Source organism: Camelus dromedarius, chromosome X (genome assembly GCF_036321535.1).
Source record: "Camelus dromedarius isolate mCamDro1 chromosome X, mCamDro1.pat, whole genome shotgun sequence".
Classification (NCBI taxonomy): domain Eukaryota; kingdom Metazoa; phylum Chordata; class Mammalia; order Artiodactyla; family Camelidae; genus Camelus; species Camelus dromedarius.
Window position 1 is genome coordinate 112,934,584 of NC_087472.1, and position 15,957 is coordinate 112,950,540.

The 15,957-nt window shown below is 48.6% G+C and overlaps 1 protein-coding gene across 9 annotated transcripts in view; it reads right to left on the minus strand.

Moving 5' to 3' along the window:
* Positions 1 to 15,603, minus strand: part of LOC105097369 (glycogenin-2) — a 47,838-nt gene extending 32,235 nt beyond the window's left edge. For 3 of the 9 annotated variants that reach the window (XM_064482634.1, XM_031446020.2, XM_064482633.1), the window contains exons 1-7: positions 14,931 to 14,997; positions 14,637 to 14,770; positions 9,903 to 10,044; positions 4,883 to 5,057; positions 3,710 to 3,872; positions 2,183 to 2,309; positions 639 to 861 (exon numbers count right to left, since the gene is read on the minus strand). In XM_064482634.1, coding sequence (XP_064338704.1) covers positions 639 to 861; positions 2,183 to 2,309; positions 3,710 to 3,872; positions 4,883 to 5,057; positions 9,903 to 10,044; positions 14,637 to 14,770; positions 14,931 to 14,980 — 1,014 coding nt within the window. In that variant the 5' untranslated portion in view covers positions 14,981 to 14,997. Of the gene's footprint in view, positions 1 to 638; positions 862 to 2,182; positions 2,310 to 3,709; positions 3,873 to 4,882; positions 5,058 to 9,902; positions 10,045 to 14,636; positions 14,771 to 14,930; positions 15,049 to 15,301; positions 15,347 to 15,529 lie in introns of those variants that run through there. The other 6 variants (XR_010379288.1, XM_031446019.2, XM_064482636.1 and 3 more) reach the window with 5 other exon arrangements.
* Positions 15,604 to 15,957: the final 354 nt, after the last annotated feature.

The following is a 15,957-nucleotide window of genomic DNA, read 5'->3' on the forward strand; positions in this document are numbered from 1 at the left end:
CACCAGAAACTAACACAACACTGTAAATCAACTACCCTTCCATTAAAAAAAAATAATAAAAGGTCATTTGCCAGGCTGTTTCATCCTTATTAAATCAACTCGAGAAACTCCACCACGAAGAGCATTTAGGGTTATAGTTTAAAAATATCCGATGGGAAAAAAAATTAAAAATTTAAAAAATTAAAAAATAAAAAAAACAGAAAAATCCAATGGGTGCCAATCAATAATTTTTTGTCTTTCAATCAAAGTTTAAAGACCCTTTTCAGAAACTGCCTCCAATTGCTACTTCACTCGGGGACTCAACGTGGGAAACGACCCCTTGAAAGACAATTTGTAATCAGTCAGCTTCAGCCACTTAAGCTGTGAGTGCCTCTTGCCCTGAGGAAGTCGGCGAATTTAAGTAATTATTTACACATCAGTCCTGTAAATCGAAGCAGCCGTTCTGCTCACGACACATTCACGATTTTGTCGCACACAGACACACACAAAAACTGTGACCTGCCTCTTTGAGCATCCTTCTAGGTGAGACACAGAATATATATCAGAAGGGGCGGAGTCGAGGGAAATACACAATTGTGGAGCCTGGAGAGTTTCCCCTCATCTCAGTTCTTGGGGTTTCAAGGGAACAGTCTCCTTACTGTGTGTCCCGGAGACGCGTGGACTTCCTCGTGCCCGATTCTCTCGTAAAGCGGCAGGATGCTGCGGTGGTAGACCCTCCACCAGAGGTTCAGGAAGGATGTCTGGTGCTGGCTGACCGACCCGGAGCCCTGGTCTAGAACCGAGCCGGTCTGCGGGTTGTACTTGTAGTTCCAAGGCTTCGCGGACCCCAAGAAGTGGACCACCTTCGCGCTAGAGCCAAACCTGAGAAGGAAACATAGAACATTCTGCTTTTTCTCTCGGAAGCGACCTCACCCAGAAATCCTTGGACAACCATCGGCCTCAGCACAGACAGCGGGACGGAAAGGTTCATCTCGATGGTTGATGGACAATCTTGTCACTTCGACTTGCCGTAGAACTAATCCATCATTCAATCCATGTTTGTGGTGTTTTATTTTCTCTACACCAAGAAACGTAATAGAAACCCATGGGGCGGTTCCCCGAAACAGGCAGAATAAATCGGGAGTCTTATGAAGACGGGGAGAACCACAGCCCAAATTGTCACATCCTGAAAATGACAGGAACCAAAAAAAAAAAAAAAATTTTTTTTTATTGTGGACAATGCAAGCTGCAAACCAGAAAATAGGTTTCTTGCAAAGGACTGTAAATTATCCCCTCTCAACCTTTTTTTTTGTTCATTATCACCACTCCTACCAACCTTGAAACGTTCCAAGCATTTTTTCCCCTTAACCGCCTTAATTGCTTTCTTGTGCAACTTTAACAGCACTTTCTCACTGTCTGTCTACATTTTATATGTAAACCTGTGCTTTTTAATATTAAAAAGGATTTTCAGTCCCCAAGAACCAGCCTCTTGTCTCCTTGGGGGAGGGCAATATGGCCCCTGTTAAAAGCAGAAACAGACTGCCAGATGCAGTAAACAATCTCATGGTTACCAGGGGAAACGGGGTGGGAAGGGATCAATTTGGGAGTTTGAGATTTGCAAAGGTTAACCACTTTATATAAAAATAGATTTAAAAAAACCCCAAATTTCTTCCATATGGCACAGGGAACTATATTCGGTATCTTGCAATAATCTTTAATTAAAAAAGAATATGAAAACGAATATATGTATGCTTATGCATGACTGAGACATGGTGCTGTGCACCAGAGATGGACACATTGAAAATGATTGCAGTTCAATAAAAAAAGTAAAAAAAAAAAAAAAAAAATGCATGCTCCACACTTAACGGTGTTTCTATAAAGTCCCACTGTCCACTTATGAGACAACAAGAGTGAAATAAGGAAAATGTCTTAGAATTAATTTTTTTAAGTCATTTTGACTCCACAGACTTGAAAGGGTGGCAAGGAACCCCCCAAAGGTGTTCCCTGGGCAACACTTTGGGAACCACTCTCCTTAAGCCCAGCTGCCTTGACTACCTATCATGTAAAATGATTTAAAAAAAAAAAAAAAGCAAGCAGAGAGATGACCTGATTATTTTTTTCCTTCAAAAAGCCAAAAGGTGATACAGATTCTGAAAGAGAACTGCTGTCCGGAGGAGGCAGGCGTAGAAGGCATAAAACTTACTGTTTGAACGCAGGGCTGTAGGTGTACGCCGTGTTGCTACTCAAGTTATAGATGAACGGCAGGTGCTTGTGGATATCAGCCGTGGACCAGCTACTGAAGAAGCTGTTCAACAAGCCTTGGTCTGCCCCTAAAGAATTAACACACAGCCAAAGAAGTTAATAAAGAATGGTGCAGAGCACCAAGAGAACACAAGGGTGTAACGGACACACTGGTATCCCAGCTTTTCCCACCATTTTTGCCAACTTTGTTACCTCCCCATCCTTACCTAAAAGCCATTTTTCTTTTTTTCCTATCAATTGATTATTTTTATTGTTTAATTGAAGTCTAGTTGCTGTACAATATTTCATAAGTCACAGGTGGATCACATAGTGATTCAGAGTCTGTCAAGGTTACACTCCATTTATAGTTATTATAAAACGTTGGTTATATTCCCCACGTTGTACAATGTATCCTTGCAGCTTACTTTATACCTAAAAGTCTGTGCCTCTGACTCCCCTCCCCCATCCTGCCTCTCCCCCTTCTTTCTCCCCCCTGGTCACCACTAGTTTGTTCTCTGTGTCTGTGAGTCTGCTTCTGCTTTGTTATATTCACTCGTTTGTTGTATTTTTTTAGGTTTCACATATAAGTGACATCGTATAGTATTTGTCTTTCTCTGACTTACGTCACTTAGCTTACTGCCCTCCGGGTGCATCCCTGTTGTTACCAATGGGAAAATTTCATTCTTTTCTATGGCTGAGTAATATTCCATTGTGTACATACACCACATCTTCTCCATCCAGTCATCTCTCGATAGACACTTAGGTCGCCTCCATGTCTTGGCTATTGTAAATACTGCTGCTATGAACACTGCGGTGCATGTATCTTTATGAATTAATGGTTTGGGTTTTTTCAGAGCTATCCCCAGGAGTGGGACTGCTGGGTCACACGGTAGTCCCATTTTTAGTTTTTGGAGAAACCTCCATACTGTTTTCCACGGTGGCTGCACCAATTTACATTCCACTTTTTCGACAGTCTAGCATCTCCTTCCACATTACAAAAATGCTAACGTGTTTCCCATCTACTAACGCCCAGTAAAGCAACTATCTGGTTTCCCACTGGCTCCCAGTTAATTCTCCCCTTCACTCTATATCGGGTTGGCCAACGCTGGCTTGCACCATTTTTTGTACATAAAGTTTTATGCAAACACCGCCACATTCACTGAAGTCCTGTCAAGTCCCATCCTGACTCTCCTCTACAAACACAGGGATGAACGATGGCCACCGAGATCGTATGGCCCACGATGCTGAAAACATTAAGTCTCTGGCTCTTTCGAGAAAGGCTGTCTACCCCATTCCATGTGACCCGGCCTGCGGCGTCCCTACCTTGTACTCACTAACTTCTTTGTTTCTTCCTATCTCCCTGCCCGAACTTACTCTTTGATCCTCATCTTCCACTGACTCCCAGCTGCCATTCGCCGATAATGGGGTGGTGGCGCCGAGTGTCGGCGGGGCAGGGGGACGGGCCCCATCCCCCTCCGCCCTCACCTACCGTCGAAGCTGCCGTGGTCGGCGGCGTGCTGCAGCAACAGGCCGTGCGTCTCCAGAGAAGGTCGGAAGACAAACACCCCGCTGTTGAAGCAGTCCGGCCAGCCGGGGTCGGGGGCCGCAGAGAGCTCCGTCCTGGCGAACAGCTCGTCCACGTTGGACAGCACCTGGGGAAGCGGGGCGTGGGGGCCCTTCCCTTAGCCGCCGGGACACGGGTGAGAAATGCGACAGCGACTTCAGGCCGGGACGGCGTGTTCAGTGATGGGAAACTTGCGCCTTTTTTTTTTTTAAGTGGCTCTCTTATTTTTAGGGTTATGCCCAAAAGAGAAGAGCTTGCCATGTAAGAACGCTCTCTGGCTGATTTCAAGGGACAGAAGGAACACCGTCTGTTTGTTAACTGAAGTGCCATCAGTTAGAATGTGTCAGCTCCCGGTGCTTGGCACAATGTCCCAGCCCTGCATATATATACTTACATTCGTTTTCATAGTCTTTTTCATATCTCAAGGTTCTTAAGACCCTCCGTGGACCTCTCTTAATCATATATTCTCTTTCGTCTAGCACACGTGACCCACAAGGCTTGGGAAAGCCACCAATGTGGAGGTTTGCAAGGAAATATAATGTAATCAATTGCCTTGCAGAGCCTGCCTGCAACACCTATTGGCTTGCTAAATTGTGCTCTGTCTGGGGGAAAAAAAAACTGACTCTGATGGTTCTCTCATTCTTATTTCTTACAGAGCTGCTTCTGTGCAACCAAGACAACCCACACTCCAACCTCACTGCACTTTTCGACTTTCCAACAGCTGTTTCTGGAAGTATCCATCCTGGGCTCGCACACCAGTAGGCACCGCTACCCCAAATGACAAGAGCTTAAGAAGCCAGGTGCACCAGCCCCATCAGGAGTATAGAATTCACAATCAAGGCAGAATATTATTTTCCCAGTTATTTGATTTTGTGAGGATGAAATGATGTAGTTATAAAACCCATCGTAGGGAAGGAACGTACCTTCAAGTGTCTCAAATGTCCTCGGCAGGGTCGAGTGCAGGGCTAAGGAGGTGGGTTCTACCTGGTGTTGACGGACTGAACATGGATGTTGGTGCGAGGGAGGGACGTGACCTTATGGGCTCCACCAGCAGCCCACTTAAGGACGGAGAGGGTCCTTACCCTCCCCTAGACTCACCAGGGTGTCTGCGTCCAGGAAGACACACTTGCTGTAATGGGTGAGCGTCCAGCAGTGAAGCTTGGTGAGGGTGACTCCGAGCTCAGGTCTCTTCAGGAAGGCCAGGTGGATGTAGTCTGCACTGTCTGTGAGGTCCACCTCAATGACCTCATCAAACAGCCTGGAGAGGATGACCCTGGAAAAGAGACGCCAAATCCTAGGAGAACAGGAGACCACTGAACACAAGACACGCTGTCCTGTGCTGGGCACTCGCATGAAACGTGGTTCCAAACCACTCATATTCAGGGGTTTTTCCCCATGGGTGTCTCAGAGCTGTGCCCACATTCCAATCGTGCTTAAAACTTAGGCAAACGTGAAAACAAGACATATGAAACAGTCCTGAGATAGACTGATTCGGGTCATCTCCTAGGAAAGTACTTCCTCTTTCCAAACTGCATGGGCAGGGAGGAGTGAATGCTGAGCAGGCAGAAACCAACAGACGTCCACTACAATCTCCATTGATTTTTGCTTTACAGATTCAAAACCTACATTGTTCGTTGCATATGAGTTTGAGACTCAAATTTTCAGACACCGTACCTTTCATCAAAATGAACTTTGCCTCTGTTCCACTTAATTTTTTTTTTTGCTCAAATTGTACTTCATTATAGCCTGGAATATCTTGTGATGATAGAAAATTAAGAAAGTGCTAGAAAAAAGGATAGGGCCATGTCAAAAAGATACAGGAAGCCAATCAGGAGGAGCTCCCAGCAGCCAACACTGAAGCACTTTGGGCAAGAAAACAAATAAGAAACTCAAAGTATAAAATGAATATTTGTGAATCCATACTGATATCACAATTGAGTAAATCAGTAAATGGGGGAAAGGGGCAGCTCTTCCTCACAGAACAATTCCAAGTGATAAATATAGAAGGAATGCGCAAAACAGAAAAATCACCATTAGACAAACATCACTAGACTCGCTAATGGGCCCTAAAATCAATGGGTAAAGGTTTTGAGGAGAAAGACCATGTTTTCATGGTCTAAAAGTACCTCCCCCAAGATACTTATCAATCACAAAGAGAAAAATAACAATTTTACAGGGGAGATACGACTAAGGTTTTATGACCAATAGCTAGACACAGCGACATCACACACTCTGAAATATGATGCACTGAAAAAAGTACTTTACTTCTGAGGATTTTTTTTTTTTTAGCCAAAAATGTATAACCTTAATCTGACCATGAGAAAACACTGGAAAAACGCAAGCCAAAAGGCACTCTATGAAACCGTTGACAACTACTCTTCAGAAATGTCAAAGTCATATTACTCAGCCATTAAAAAAGAACTAAAAGGAGACTTAGAGTATGACCCAGCAATCCCACTCCTGGGATTATATCTGGAGAAAACTCTAATTTGAAAAGATACATGCACCCCACTGTTCATACCAGCATTATTTAGAATAGCCAAGACATGGAAACAACCTAAATATTCATCAACAAATGACTGGAGAAAGAAGATGTGGTGTATATATACAATGGAATACTACTCAGCCATGAAAAAAGAATGAAATAATGCCATTTGCAGCATGGTTGGACCTAGAGATGATCATACCAAGTGAAGTAAGTCAGACAGAGAAAGACAAATATCACATGATATCACCTAAATGTGGAATGTAAAAAGTAACACAAATGAACTTATTTACAAAACACAAACAGACTCAGACACAGAAAACATATTTATGGTTACCAGAGGGGAAAAGGGGGAGGGATAAATTAGGAGTTTAGGATTTGCAGATACACACTACTGTACATAAAACAGATAAACAACAAGGACCTACAGTACAGCACAGGGAACTCTATTCAAAATTCTGTCATAACCTAATGGAAATAACCTTTTCCTATAATGCAAAAGAATCTTAAAAAAAAGCTATATATAACCAAATCATTTGCTGTACACCTGAAACCAACACAATATTGTAAATCAACTCTACTTCAATTAAAAAATAAATCAATAAAAATATATTTTAAAAAATTTAAGTTGCATCCAAATGAGTACTTTTTAAGTTTAATTTTGTATATTTGTGTTCTCTCTGATTGAAGGTTTATTTTTAAGTAATCCAACAACTGGATTTTTTTCTTGTTCCTAATTATTATTTTTTGTTTTTTCCTTTATGAATTTCTTCCTCCTGCTTGTCTTGCATATACTGTTTTTTGTTCTAAATGTTTGAACTGGATAATTTCTTCACTGATTTTCATTATTCTCTCTCGGATCACTCCAGCTGTCCCCTTTGGTTTGTACAGGTAGTATTCACAGCAAAATTGTTTTTAAAATAGCATATAATTCCAGCTTTCACTGGCTCACTTATCAAGTTATTTAGGAGAGAATTTCTGGTTTAAAGTGTCCCATGGAACACTCTTTCTTTTTTGTTTTTTTTTGGTTAAATTTCACTATTAACATCTAGGTTTACTTATACTACATTCAAAGAATTTAACACTCAATACTTGCTCGAGGTAACATATTAAAACCCTCCTTGTACCATTAATGCAAAATCAATTTTTTAAGCGGTCTGTGGTGGATGAGAGAAAAGCATATTGTTTGCGTAATGCGTAGCATTTAAGAGTTACTTTATGCATTATTCATCAGATGAATTCACTTGCATATTTGCTTTATCTGTGAATTACAGAGTAGGAGGACTGTATAAAAAGAATTTCCCAACAGCATTCTTTCCATCTTCAGGTGTATCCAACAGGTCTAGTTTATATGCTTTATCTAATGATCATTTGGTCCACAGTCATGACCAGTATATCCGAAATGTGAACTATACAGTGACCTAGCACCCTTTGCCTGAATTCTGATACTCGGAAAACACGGCCTCTGCTTTTTGCTTTCCTTTGGGAGTTACCCAATACCTCGCTGTCCATCCTTTATGAAATAAATACTACTGGGTAATACAGATTCTTTTAAATGTGCATAGTTTCATAGACACATTTGCAACCATTATTTGCCACTAATATGAGGCTTTTGCTTGCTGCAGTGTGGAGCGACCCAGTGCCAGTGGGGTGTCCCACTCAGCCTGCGCTTCAGTCCCTCCACGCCAGGGTCTCCCCTCTCGCTCCTCAGACCCTCACACCCACGGACCTAAGGAGGACTCACAGTCTCTCACCACGGGTAGTAGGTGCAATGCTGAGGGACAGGGACTCTAGCAAGCCGGGGTCCTGGCCAGGCCACTCCTGCCCCAGGGATCTCGGGAAAGGGAGGAAGGAGTCAGCAGGACCCCCCCAATCCATGAGGGGTCGCAAGCTTTCACTGAGTATGTGTGAGAAGCTCAGGGTCCCACCACAGTACCTGCCATCAGCCTGTCCCAGAGACTGAGGTCTCAGGACCCAGACAATGTGGTCAGCAGGATACCTCTGTTCTTTTTTGTTTTAATTGAAGTAGATTTGATTTACAATGTTGTGTTCATTTCTGGTGTAGAGCACAGTGATTCCGCCATACACATAAATATGCATTCTTTTTCATTATAGACTGTTACAGAGACAGACTCAAGAGACAAAGAAAACAAACTTATGGTGACCAAAAGGGAAAGGGGGGGGAGGGATAAACTGAGAGTTTATATATATAGAGTTTATATATGTAATTTTCCATTATAGGTTATTACAAGATATTGACTGGCTCCCTGTGCTCGACAGTAGGACCTTGTTGTGTATCTATCTTATATACAGTAGTTTGTATCTGCCAATCCCAAACTCCTAATTTACCCCTCTCCTCCACTTTCCCCTTTGGTCATGGTAAGATTCTTTTCTATGTCAATGAGTCTGTCTCTCTTTTGTAAGTAAATTCATTTGTATTAGTTTTCTTAGATTCCACATATAAGTGACATCGTATATTTGTCTTTCTCTTCCTGGCTTACTTCACTTAGAATGATCATCTCCAGGTCCACCTATGTTGCTGCAAATGGCATTATTTTATTCTTTTTCATGCCTGAGTAGTATTCCATTGTATAAATACACCACATCTTCTTTATCCAGTCATCTGCTGATGGACACTTAGGGTGCTTCCCTGTCTTGGCTATTGTGTGTAGTGCTGCTATGAACACTGGGGTGCACATGTCTTTTCAAATTAGTTTCCTCCAGGTATACACCCAGGAGAGGGATTGCTGGATCATACAGTAAGTCTCTTTTTAGTTTTTTAAGAAATCTCCATACTGTCCTCTATAGTGGCTGCACCATACTACAGTCCCACCAACAAGGACACCTCTGTTCTTGATGCTCATCTGTCTCCTGTCACCTGGTCAGCCCCTCGTCTCACCTGGGTGATGGAACTCCTCTCCCTGGCTGATTCCCTACATCCAGCCTATCTTTTTTGGGAGGGAGGGGTAATGAGGTTTATTTATTAATTATTCTTATTTTTTGTTTTTGTTGTTTTTAATGGAGGGACTGGGGATTGAACCCAGGACCTCATGCATGCTAAGCACGCTCTCTACCACTGAGCTATACCCTCCCCTCCCAGCCTTTGTTTTTTATGCCATCAAGAGAAACAAAGCCGTCTGTGTGCACCCAGATGTGCATTCCACAGAGCAGCAGGACAGCCATGCACCGCCGCCCACAATAACCTCCTCACACCTTTATGGGAACACATGGGACAGACGACACACACTGCAGAGGAAACAGAAACCCAGTCTACCCATGGGAAGAGGTCACAGAGACCCATGTGAAGTTCTATGACCTGCAGGCTTCCATCTTTCACTTCCAGGACAGCTGCTTCTCAAAGTTCCCCACCCCCCAAAAAACAACTGACGTTTGAATTTTCGTAGCTGAGGGAAGGAACAGTCACCACATCCCGTACTGACTGTCTGCAAGGATTCTGGAAGTCGACCACGCACCGTGGCAGACCCACCCCGCTCCTGTAAGCACAATGATCAGGGGGTACTTTGCATGCTGGCCGGCCCGGGGTCCACCCCAAGGACAATTCCTGGAAGCTCCTGCAGTGCAAGGGACCTGCTTCTCCAGGAGAAGGATCAGGGGGCCGTGCCCGCGTCTCACCTGAGCAGCCTGGATACCTGAGGCGTGATCAGCACCACCAGCTTCCGGGTCGTCCTGTGGTTCCGCAGGGACTGCCCCAGCACCAGGGCCCCCTGGCAGTACATGTCATTGGTGGCCAGCGTGACAAACGCTTGGTCAGACACTGCGGGCGTGGATTAAACACACAAAAACAAACAAACAAATAAATGAATATGGCGCTATGTTCCCGATGGGGCTTCTGGGATGGCGGGGCAGACCATCTCCTCTGTCAAGCTGCGTAACTCACACCGAGGACCTGTCCGGTGTTCTACAGACATGCATCATGGACACCCTTTCATTTCAAAACAAAACAGGAAGCCACACCACACACAGGGCAAGTGAGAGGAAACCGGAGCCAAGAAAAGCAGAGCACGTTAAAATTTCCCGGTGCGGATTAGCAGGTGCGCAGTACCACGTATAAAACAGATAAACGCCGGGAGCTACGTTCAGTATCTCGGAATAACGCATAACAGAAAAGAATTTTAAAAATATAGATACAGACATGTGTATGTGTAACGGAACCACTTCGCTGTACACCTGAAACTAACACGACACTGTAAATCAACTCAACGTCAATTAAAAAAAAAAAAATTCCTGCTTAGCATGCATGAGGTCCTGGGTTCCATCCCCGGCACCGCCATTAACAACAAACAAATAAACATAATTAACTCCCTCGAAGAAATAAAAATAAATGGGATGATAAAACATAAATAAATAAAAAGAGGGGGGGGGAAAGCCTTGAAATGTGTCCAATCTTTTCATTCTTTAAGATGTCTGTAGTGTACAGAAACGTCTGGTTCCAAAGAGCGGGAGTTTTTTCTTTACTACTTTGATTTTTTTTAAACGATCACACCGGATTTATCTGTCATGACAGTTTGTCTTGTAACCTAACTGCTTCTATGTTATCCGTGGTGAGTGGATGCTCTTTATTTATTTTTTTTATTTTATTTGAAGTATAGTTGAGTGACAATTCCCAGCATCCACTGACTTTCACAGGGACTTTTAAACAGTTTGATTCTGGCGCCTCCAAGAGCTGGTCGCCACGGTAAAAGTCAACACGATCAAGAAATCCCGCCTGGTCCTGGCTCCCGTGCTGTCTCAAGAAATTAAAATTCGCAGGGTGTCACCCAGGGCCAGGACACACAGACCTCAGTTCTCAAAGGCCAGAGTGTCCTCCCCTCTGGGCCACTGTGCCCTGCCCGGGAGACGTGCTCAGACTGAGGCCAAGAGACACGGTCGCCAAACGGAACAGGAGGAGCAGAAGCTTCCCGGGACCTGCTTTCCTGGCGCTGACGTCTTACCCTTCACAGCCCACTGGGCTGAGCTGCCGAGTGCGCCTGCCACAACGGGCTCCTGTCCACACGTTGCTGGGTTTCTTCTCGGGTGAAGAAGGGACGAAGAGTTGTTGGCATTTCAACCTTGAGTTCAGTATTACAAAGCCACCTTCAGAACTCAAGTCTGCAGCCCAAAAGATGCCTATCTGTCTGTCTATATACCTACCTATCTATGCATCTATCTATCCATCTGTTTATCTATCTATTCATCCATCTTATCTATCTATCCATCCATCTAATCTATCCCATTTATCTATTCATCCATCCATCTAACCAGTCTATCAATCTATCAATTTATCTACCCATCTAATCTATCTATCCATCCATCCATCTAATCTATCCATCCATCCATCTAATCAATCTATCTATCAATCTATCTACTTACCCACCTATCATCTGCCTATCTCTCTATCAATCAACTATCATCTCTCATCTACCCAGTTTTTATGTTTTTTAAATAACAGGCTTATAATGACATAATGTTCAGTCTCCAGGGACATGGAAATTATTGCTGCAAATTGGGAGAACACAATAATCTGACAGAAAATGCAAGGACTTAATTAGTTCTGTCACAAGGAGTTTGAGGTGCGGGGGGACATCCAGGTGGAGATATCCAAGAAAGAGGTCTGGATGGGAGCTAAGACCGGGGTCCTCTGGAGAGCTCCCAGTGACAAGAGACACCCGGGACCAAGACGGACTACCCACTGACCGCTCGCCATCCCGAGAAGAGGAGGGTGCACTGAGTCGGCCCGAAGCAAGGGACGGGGTACTATCTAGTCGAAATGGTAAAGTCATCAAAACCCAGTAACTGCATACACTGGCTTTGTAGCTCTCCATAAGGAAATAAACGTAACTGCTCTAATCAGATGCCAAAATGCATCTGTTGAAGCCTAACCCCCAGGACCTCAATGTGACTGCGTCTGGAGATGGGGTCTTTAAAGAGGTAAGTTAAAATGAGGTCACTAGGTAGACCCTAACTGAACAGGATGCGTGTCCTTACAGGAGAGGATCAGGACCCAGACACACGCAGAGGGACGCCCACGGGAGGACCCAGGGAGGAGACGGCCGTCCACACACCAAGGGGAGAGGGCGCAGGAGACCCCCGCCCTGCTCACACCCTGACCTCAGATCCCAGCCTCCAGGACCGGAGACATGAATGTGTGCTGCGCAAGCCGCCCAGCTGCGAGGTTTGTCCGGGCAGCCTGGTAGCTAACGCAGTGACTGGGAGCGCAGACGCCGGAGACAGAAGCAGTCCCGCCGTGCTCACTCAGGGCAAGGAGGCGTGGCGATCACCCAGAGATCCCTGGAGGCTTGGCTCCGTGTGGAGCAGCCCTGGTCACGCCGAGAAACCACCTTTCCCCATGCCTGGCAGTCACACCACTGAACTGTCTATACAGGTCAAACCGAAGCCACTTGGACTGGATCTCCTCGAAGAGAACTCCCAACAGAGCTAGGGGAAGAGTTCACTCACTGGGGAGTTACACAACCAGACACCAGAACAATGACATGTCCAACCATCTCGTGCTTCTGGCCCATTTCCCGTGGCCACATCGGCTGTTTCGGCACGAGAAACGGCAACGTCTAAGGCAGAGGGAAGCGCAGAGGTCCTGAGGGCGGGCAGAGGGAAGCACCACGGCCTGTGGACTGAGGCCCAGCCTCCGGGAGGTCCTTGGGGACTCCGATGGCTGAGGCGTGGGGAGGGAGGGAGGGAGGGTGGACCACAATGGGACAGGCAATTGTCCAGAGCTTCTGATTGCTGCGGAGGAGAGACTGGGCTGAGTCTACGCAGTGGGTTTTGTGCAACCACTGGACTTCCCTTTTGCTTCAGATGGATTACAAGTCATATTAACCTCACAAGGTCTCCTCCGTCTCCAGTAACCCCAAGACTCAACCTCATGCCGCCGAAGGCTGGTCCCCAGGGGCCCATGCGGGACGTTGCAACATCACAATGCATAACCTCTCCCTCGCCAGTGCAAAGACCGGCCAGTGGATTTTTAATGCCAAAACTTCACGGATAGGTCTTCAAATCCCACATAACCTTACCGCTGAGAAACACTCAACAATCCAGTTGGCATCAAAGAACAGCCACCATGATCCAAGTCTCCCACCTTTAAAAGCTGAGTTTGCACTCAACACCGGCGCCGGGGAGGGGACATTTGGCACTGGTGTGGAGCGGCGAAACTCCAACCCCCAGTTGAAAAAAAATTTTTTTTTTCGCAAAACCAAGTTCATCCTGAAGTCTGAGGTGGCAGACATTTTTATGACGGATCTGGAAGAAATGTTCCTTTCTGTTCCTCTCCTGTCCTCTCTGTGCCACCCGTCTTCCAACCTCCACACCCCAAAAATAAATAAAAGAAAATGAAATAACATTGGTGGCTTCCTCCGCTCCCCCTCCTCTTTTACTCAAAGGTGCTGTTTGTTTCCTGCAGAGTGTTGAAAGCCCAGATGGGCTGTTCCAGTGCACCACAGGGCTGATGGCAACATGTCCTGATGTCCCTCGCTGAATGCCACCGTTATACCAGCCCTGGTGGGTTTGCGGGGAACGTGGTTTTCCACTCTGGAGAGCTCCGAACCCCTCCCTGGGACAGAGGGACCTTTCAGCTCCCCCTCGGAACAGAATCTTAAGCATACGACAGGTAATCGACCCCCTCTGCCCAACAATGTTCCTCTCTATGGCAGAGAGCAGGGAAAAACAGCATGGAAGCTGCTCGGTGATGTACCAATGGTTCCTCTTAATAAAAAGTAACCCTTTTTTCTTTTAATGGTAAAAACAGGACCAGCACCTTTCCCATGGGTGGTGGCTCCATTTCACCATCACATCCCTTAGCCTCAGAAGTCAACTGTCCAAATCTGACATCCTCAAAACCCAAGGGCAAGGGAGACAGGACTGAATTTCAGCCCTTGGGGGCCAAGGACTTGCGGAAGTCCCAGCCACCTGGCCAACTGCCCTGCTGGGGGATTAACCCTGGGGCTTCACTGGAATAACAAATTACACCTGGGGTCTGACCTCTGGAGGACGAAAGGATCTGACTTCCCAGAGTTTTAGGGGCAGGAACTTCCTGTGGGTCCCTGTGTCAGTGAGACGCACACAGCTCAACGACTGCCAAGGGCTACTTTTCACAGAAGGAAAATCACCAAACCTCAGCGCCCTTGGCCTCACTAAATACCGCTCCCTCCCCAGCTGTCCACATTTCCCACATTTCCAACCACACGTGTGGACACCAGCCTCTGCTGCCCCAGGCGGGGATACTGGGGAGACACACACTGGGAGAGGAAGGGTCTGGGGCCATCTTGTGCGGACAAGGGTTCCGCCAGCGCACACCAGCCTCCCTGGTGCCAGCAGGAACAGGGAGGCAGAACACAGGAGTATTCACGGACTCACCCGGCATGGTCTGAGGCCCAAGGCTCAGTAGGCACCGAGGGGCCGAGCGCGCCGGGGCGCGGCGGGAGGACTCTCCGGCCTGGAGCCAGGCCCAGCAGAGGCGCTGTGTCCGGGGGACCCGCGTAGTTCCAGGCCTGCGGGAGACAGCGCGGCATTCCAGAGCCCCGCGGCTGCAGCCCGCGCCCCGCACCGCCCTACACCCCCACCGTGCTCAACCCCGGCCCTCCTCCTTCCCCCCGCGCGCGGGCAGCCTCTGTCCTCCGACCCGGCTCCCCGCGCGACCTGCTCCCCTACCTGGAATCACCTGAGACCCCGCTGCGCCCCAGTTGCCCCTCACCACACATTCCCGCGCCCCGGGGCAGCCCTGGCCGCCCGAGTGTCCCCCGAGGCCGCAGCGCCCCCCGCCCCAACTCCCGACTCGCTCCGGAGTCTTTTGTGGCCTCGCTGCGTCCGGCCCCTCCTCTGCGCCCTGGGCAGCCTCCGCCCCCTCTGGCCCAGGGGCCCCCCCACCCCCGGTGACTCCTTTCACGCCTTGGCCACCACTGCGCCCCGCATGTCGCCCTTCTTCCGCGCTCCAGCAGCCTGTGCGCCTGGCGCCCGCCGCCGGGCTCCAGACTCTCCCCAAGCGGCCTCCACGCCCCCCCGCAGCCCTGCGCCCCCCGCACCTTCTCTGCGCCCCGGCAGCTTCCCGGCCCCCCGCCTTCCGCACCCCCGCGCCCCGCCCTCCGTCTGGGCTCGGGCGGCCAGGCCCCCGGCCTCCGGCCCCGCCTGGGCCTCCCCCACGCCCCCCGCGCCCTGCGCCCCCGCAGCTCCCGCGCTTCGGCAGCCGCGGCCCCTTCCCGACCCCCTCTCCGGGGCCCGGTGGAAAGTGCCCCCTCCGCGGCCCCCCGCACCTCGGCGCCCCCGGCACCTCCGGCGGAAGCCGGCGCCCCCTCCGCGGCCCCCGCACCTCCGCGCGCCGGCAGCCTCTGGCCCGGGCCTGCGCCGGGAGGCCGGCGGCCCGCGGCGCGCGATTGGCCGCCGTCCAGAAGCCCGGCCCCGCCCCCGCCCCGGCCCCGCCCCGCCCCCGCCCCGCCCCGCCGCCCCGCCGCCCCGCCTCCCCGGGCGCGGGTCCCCGCGGCCGTCTGAGCGCCACCCCCACCCCCCCGCAACGCCCCGGGCGCCGCGGCCCCCGCCCCGCCGCATCCAGGCGTCCGAGCCTCTCCGCGTGGCCAGTTCACCTTTAACCGCCGGCCCCAGAGTGAATGTTTGCGGCGGCCTCTCGGGCCGGGCCCCGGGGCAGCGCGCCGCCCGGACAGAGGCCGCGCTGGAGACGCCGGGG